We start from the raw sequence: 6269 nt of genomic DNA, 5'->3' as shown, positions 1-6269 counted from the left end.
CAGCTGACTTGTCATTTTTCTCTTCACTTCATCTTTAACTGCATTGTTACACGTATATTAAATGCTGTGGTATATACTGCCTAGTTATATCAAATGTTATATCATGTCCTGTCTGCAAAAATTAGTTTTTGTTTAACAATACCACTAGAGCACACTGATTTAATAATCGGCTTTTCAATATCAAACATTTGGTGATTTTGACATATAGTCTTAGAGAGGAAACATGCTACATTTTTCCATTAGCAGCAAGTGATCTTTTATATGCACCATCCCACAGACAGGACAGCACATACGGCGGTCACTGATATAGCAGTCGTGGTGTGCTGGCTGGAATGAGAAATGGCCCACCGACAGGGATAGATCCCAAACCGACCATGCATCAAGAGAACGCTTTACCACTGGACTACATCCTGCCACCGATTATGTACCTTTATGGTGCAAAGTATGAAACCGTCGTCAAGCAGCTGATCTTTTAAAAATGTTTTTTTTACAGAATTAATTCTTCACAGGAATTCTAAACTACACCTGGGCAACCAAAGACAAAAAATAAGTAATAAAAAATTTTTAATTTGTATTTTACCAAATAAATCTATTCACAAAAATGCTTCATTTGGTTTTAATAAAACAAATTCATGAATATTTAAAACAACTTAAAAGTAACAAGTACACATGAAAACAACTAATAATAGGTCGCAAAAATTGCTTGTTGGGCCATAATAATGAAATGAATTGTAGATATTTATAATTGCCTACCTCAAGGATAAAGCACCCCAGCCACCCTCTCCTTTTTACTGGCAAAGTTAAAAAACAATTTTTGTTTGACGTGGTATTTTACATCTTGGAAAAAAAAAAAAATCATGCCTCGCCCTATTTTGAAAAACAATTTGGATGAAAATCTAATGTCTTTTTTATTACGACCTTATAGAACTATACTATTACTTAACCAAATTTGCAGAACTAACAAATTTTATTCAGTAATAATAACACAAACCTTTCTGTTGGTGTCCCCGATCCTAAGATTTCTCACACGAGTGATACTCAAACGTACACCCTCCCCCAACTCTGAATGATGTACGGGGGAGTGGGGCATAAATAAAGAGTACAATAGTCAACAATACAATTTAAAATCAAATGTTTGAAATTTATCTTTTACTTTTAATATATTCCACATAACACTTCATATATACCTGTATTATTTATTGTTAAATTCTTTTTTTTCACTAATAAACTTTGACACGCAGGAAATAAAATATCACAGATCACTGCTATTATAATATTAACAAAACATCAATTATGTTAATTTGTATCAAAAGTAGTTAATATTTTAAGTAGTAAGTCTATCAATGACACACAGGAAATAAAACAATGCAGATCACTGCTATTAATACATTAACAAAACATCAATCACCTTTTCATCGAAAGAAGATAAACATTTTAACTGTATAAGAAATTCTTTGGGAATTATTATTTTTTGGCATACTTATTGTGGGTACATTTATCGCCATAAACCTTGGTGTAAACTATAGGCCTGAGTGTTCAGTTAATAATATAATATAAATCTTAAATACTTGGTTTTAAAATATGGTTTTGTGGTTCTAAACCAAGATTAATTGAAGGGTACATGTTTAAAAAACCAAAATAAAACCTGGTCTCATACCTGACTATGATGTGCACAATACTATGCTAACAAAGGTTTGCAGATGGCAAGAATGTTTCATAGATTCTCCTAAATGCAACATGTAACAGTCATGTGTTAACCAATGGTATGACATATAGGCACCGTTTTACGAAGAGATCTTGGGGCAAAGATCATCTTAAGTGCAATATCTTAGTGCAAAGAATGCTTAGGTGATGTTAGTCCTAAGATCTTTTTGTAAAACGAGGCTATGGATTGAACCTTTAAGCAGCTGTCGTCTTAAACGAGATGCTAATCTAAAATAACAGAATAACTTCTACCTTTCTTTGTGCAATGGACATTAAAAATTAAAATTCTGTTTCCAAGCCGGTGAATATGTTTCCCCTTCCTTTTTCACCAACACATATTACCTACACTAGTCTGAAGTTTGCTATATATCCAAGCCACTGAATAATTTTCAATGTTCTTTGTGCAACAAATATTACTTCAATAACTACGCTACTTTCAAGAATACTAGGCCCTACACGTGTCCAAGCTGCTGACTAACTTTTCTTTTTCTTTCTGTAACAAATATTAAAGCAATAAATACTCCTGTTTCTAGATTGCTACATGTATGTGTGCTAGCCACTGGATAACATTCACGTTTCTTTGTGTCACAAATATTAAAGCAATAACTACAACAGTTTTGAGATTGCTATGTGTCCAAGCCACTGAAAAACTTTAATTTTTCATTGTGTAACAAATATTTCTTCAATAAATACACCAGCTTCAAGATTGCTGTTTGTCCAAGCTGATGAATAACTTTCACTTTTCTTTGTGTAACAAATATTAAAGCAATAAATAATCCAGTTTCAAAACATTGCTATTTGTCCTAGCCACTGAATAACTTTCACTTTTCTTCGTGTAACAAATATTACTTCGATAAATATTCCAGTTTTGAGACTACTACATGTGTCCATGCCACCGAATAACTTTCACTTTTATTTTGTGTAACAAAAATTACTTCAACAAATAAACCAGTTTCGAGATTGCTATGTATCCAAGGCATTGAGTAAATCTTCTTTTGTGAAAACTCGGACATTTTGTGACAAGAGTTCTTTACGTAGCTGCTCGGTCTCGGGCGAGGTTTCAGCGATATAGCTCGGCTCGGGGTGTATAAGCTTCTTGGGTCTGTGAAGGTGGTCGGTTTCCCCAGCACTCAGGTGAGCAGTGTTGGCTTCGCGTCGAGTGGTCGGCGCACTCGCGGGCCGGGATTTACGCTCACGCTGCAACTTCTCCAACTCGGGAACTGTCGCGCTCATGTTGACGTTCGCTCTCTCCTTTGACTTGATCACCTCCTGAAGTTAAAGGAAAGGAATGTTTGTAATCACACCCCAGCACAGTTTAAAGATGCATCATAACAGTTGTGACACAGATTTTGCTGTTTCGAAGTTTATTTGTGATAATAACTGCAATTTAGATTATCCAGGTATCCCAGATGTAATCACTGTACCATTAACTCACGAATATCAACTGAAAATAGCAATGTACTGCCACTAGATATGTTTGTGTAATCACACCCCAGCACATTGTTTAAAGGTGCATTATAACAGTTGTGTGACAGATTTTGCTGTTTTAAAAGTTTGTCATTATGATAATATTGTAACTACAATGTAAACTATTCCACATGCAATCATTTCACAATTACCGTTCAACTCACAATTATAAAACGATTAGTGTGCTGACAAAAGTCATAAATATTGATTTCCATAACTACATGTACATAAATTGGCTAAAACAGAAACAAGTTAAAAGTTTGTTTTGTGTTGCTTTGTTTAACAACACCACTAGAGCACACTGTATTTATTAAACATTGGCTACTGGATGTCAAATATTTGCAAATTTTTACATATAGTCTTAGAGAGGAAACCTGCTATATTTTTGAAAGGAAGAAGGAAGGAAATGTTTTATTTAACAACACACTCAACATTTTATTTACGGTTATATTGCGTCAGACATATGGTTAAGGACCGCACAGATATTGATGGAGGAAACCCGCTGTCACCACTTCATATGCTACTCTTTTCGATTAGAACAAGCAGAATGAATCTTTAATATGCACTTCACATAGACAGGACAGTACATACCACAGCCTTTGAAGAACCAGTCGTTGGGGCACTGTTTGGGTTACTTAGGGAACCCAATTACACTGAATCGAGTCCTCTACCACTGAACTAGGCAGGAGATATTCATGGATGAACATAGATGAAAAGACTCATATTTTAGGTTTTGTTGTTTTTACCGTCAGGGCTTCTTTTGCCGTTTCTATCCTCTTAAAATTCTCCTGTTCTGATGAAGACTGCTGATCAAAGAGCTCTCCACATTTCCTCGTGAACTGACGTCTGTAAATTAAAAACCATGGACTCCATGATTATAAGATTCCATCGTATGTGGTCATGTGGGATAGAAAAAGTACACCCGAGGTGGTGAAAATTTCAACCTGGGACGATCAGGCTTGCCAAGTCCGATGGTCAAAATTTTCACCACCCAGGGTGTACTTTTTATACCTCACATAACGGCATATGATGGAGTCTTTTTCTCTCAATCATTCAGTAAATAAACCACTATTTTACATGAATAGACAAAGATGGCTGAACAAGTAACTTTTTTTATTTGATCATTTTATCATAAATAAATTACACTATCATATTTATTGTGTTTGTTTCATGTGTTAAATAAAATTTAACCTATTTATTTAAAACTGTCTAATGACCTCATGTCACCATCTCACATTAATATATATTACCAACGAGGTCATGTTAAATGCAAGCGCGTGATATCCCATGTAAGATAGATATTTCTTACATAGCTTTCTTTCATGGGATAGCTCTGTTCTATATACCTGAGGATGAGATAATAAACTTTTCACAAATAACTCTAGAAAGATGATAACTCACTGACCAGAGTTCTGTGTTTTTAGGAAATAATTATAGAAATGTAATCTAGAGACGGAAGGAAATGTTTTATTTAACGACGCACTCAACACATTTTATTTACGGTTATATGGCGTCGGACATATGGTTAATGACCACACAGATATTGAGAGAGGAAACCTGCTGTCGCCACTTCATGGGGTACTCTTTTCGATTATCAGCAAGGGATCTTTTATATGCACCACCCCAGGGTAGTACAGACCACAACCTTTGTTACACCAGTTGTGGGGCACTGGCTGGAGCGAGAAATAGCCCAGTGGGTCCACTGACGGGGATCGATCCCAGACCGACCGCACATCAAGCGAACGTTTTACCACTGGACTACATCCTGCCCCTAATCTAGAGATCTTCATATCAGTCTGTGTCTTTCAGGAAATAGTTATAAAAAGTGGATTATCTATAGTTCTTCCCATCCTCCTTGAACATTGTTTTTTGTAAATAATTTCTGTTCAATTTGCTATAAGAAGAAAAGTAAAAGTGTGTTGGAAATAACAAAACCCCCACTATTTTTGTGTGCAATTTAGAAAACAATTGGCTTTGAAATAAATAAGTTGTAGTAAATACCACAGTAAGAAATTACCGTTTGTGACACCCAATAGTTGATGTGTATTTTTGTGCTGGGGTATCGTTAAATATTCATTCATTCATTCATTCATACCACAGTAAGAAAACAACATACCTTGATGGGAAGGACTATAGTGACAGTTCCATGCTTTCTATAAAATAATTCTATAAAGATGATGACCTAGTGGCCATCACCGACATAAGTTCCACATTTTCTAGAAAATAAATCTATAACATTTTATGACCCAGTGAACCTCACTGACCAGTTCCATGTTTTCTAGGAAATAAATCTATAAAGATGATGACCCAGTGACCACACTGACCTGAGTTCCATGTTTTCTGGGAAATACATCTATAACATTTTATGACCCAGTGACCCTTACTGACCTGAGTTCGGTGTTTTGAACCATCAGACCATCCAGTCTTTCTCGGTATTTGTCATCAATGGCCTGAACCTTCTCCTCAAACAGCTCTTCAAACTCCAGCACCTTGATTTTCTATCAATGGAAAAGGTATTAACAGTATACATTACAGACACTTAATTGTCAAGAAGGGATTAAGGATGAGCTGTGTTGTTCAACAACACCACTAGAGCACATTGATGTATTAATCATCAGCTATTAGATGTGAAACATTTGGTAATTTTGACATATTAGTGTTAGAGGGGAAACCCGCTACATTTTTCCATTAGTAGTGATTAAGTACCATCCCACAGACAGGATAGCACATACCACAGCCTTTTATATACCAGTCGTGGTGCATTGGCTGGAACGAGAAATAGCCCAATGGGCCCACCGACGGGGATCAGACCTGTCAGCTTTTCAACTTCTTGGGCTACTCTTTACGATTAGGAGTAAGGGATCTTTTATATGCACCATACCACAGACAGGATAGCACATACCACAACCTTTGATATACAGTCCTGGAGCACTGGCTGGAATGTGAAATAGCACAATGGTCCCACCGACGGGGATCGATCCCACAACCGACCATGAATCAAGCGAGTGTTTTACCACTGGGCTATGCTCCGTGCCAAAGCAGGCCTTATTAACCCTAAACTATGCTGTTTTGTGTAAACAACTGATCTGACCCTGGTG

The 6269-nt window shown here is 36.2% G+C and overlaps 1 protein-coding gene across 4 annotated transcripts in view; it reads right to left on the bottom strand.

The window, feature by feature from the left end:
- Positions 1 to 549: 549 nt before the first annotated feature.
- LOC121387397 (centrosomal protein of 164 kDa-like) overlaps positions 550 to 6269 on the bottom strand; it is a 49777-nt gene continuing 44057 nt past the window's right edge. For all 4 annotated transcript variants that reach the window (XM_041518500.1, XM_041518502.1, XM_041518504.1 and 1 more), the window contains 3 exons: positions 5560 to 5669; positions 3918 to 4017; positions 550 to 2973 (listed from right to left, as the gene is read on the bottom strand). In XM_041518500.1, the coding sequence (XP_041374434.1) occupies positions 2668 to 2973; positions 3918 to 4017; positions 5560 to 5669 (516 nt within the window). In that variant the 3' untranslated portion in view covers positions 550 to 2667. The remainder of the gene's footprint in view (positions 2974 to 3917; positions 4018 to 5559; positions 5670 to 6269) is intronic.

The sequence above is a fragment of the Gigantopelta aegis genome, chromosome 13, assembly GCF_016097555.1.
Source record: "Gigantopelta aegis isolate Gae_Host chromosome 13, Gae_host_genome, whole genome shotgun sequence".
NCBI classification, from domain to species: domain Eukaryota; kingdom Metazoa; phylum Mollusca; class Gastropoda; order Neomphalida; family Peltospiridae; genus Gigantopelta; species Gigantopelta aegis.
This window is presented reverse-complemented; position numbering and strand designations above follow the sequence as displayed.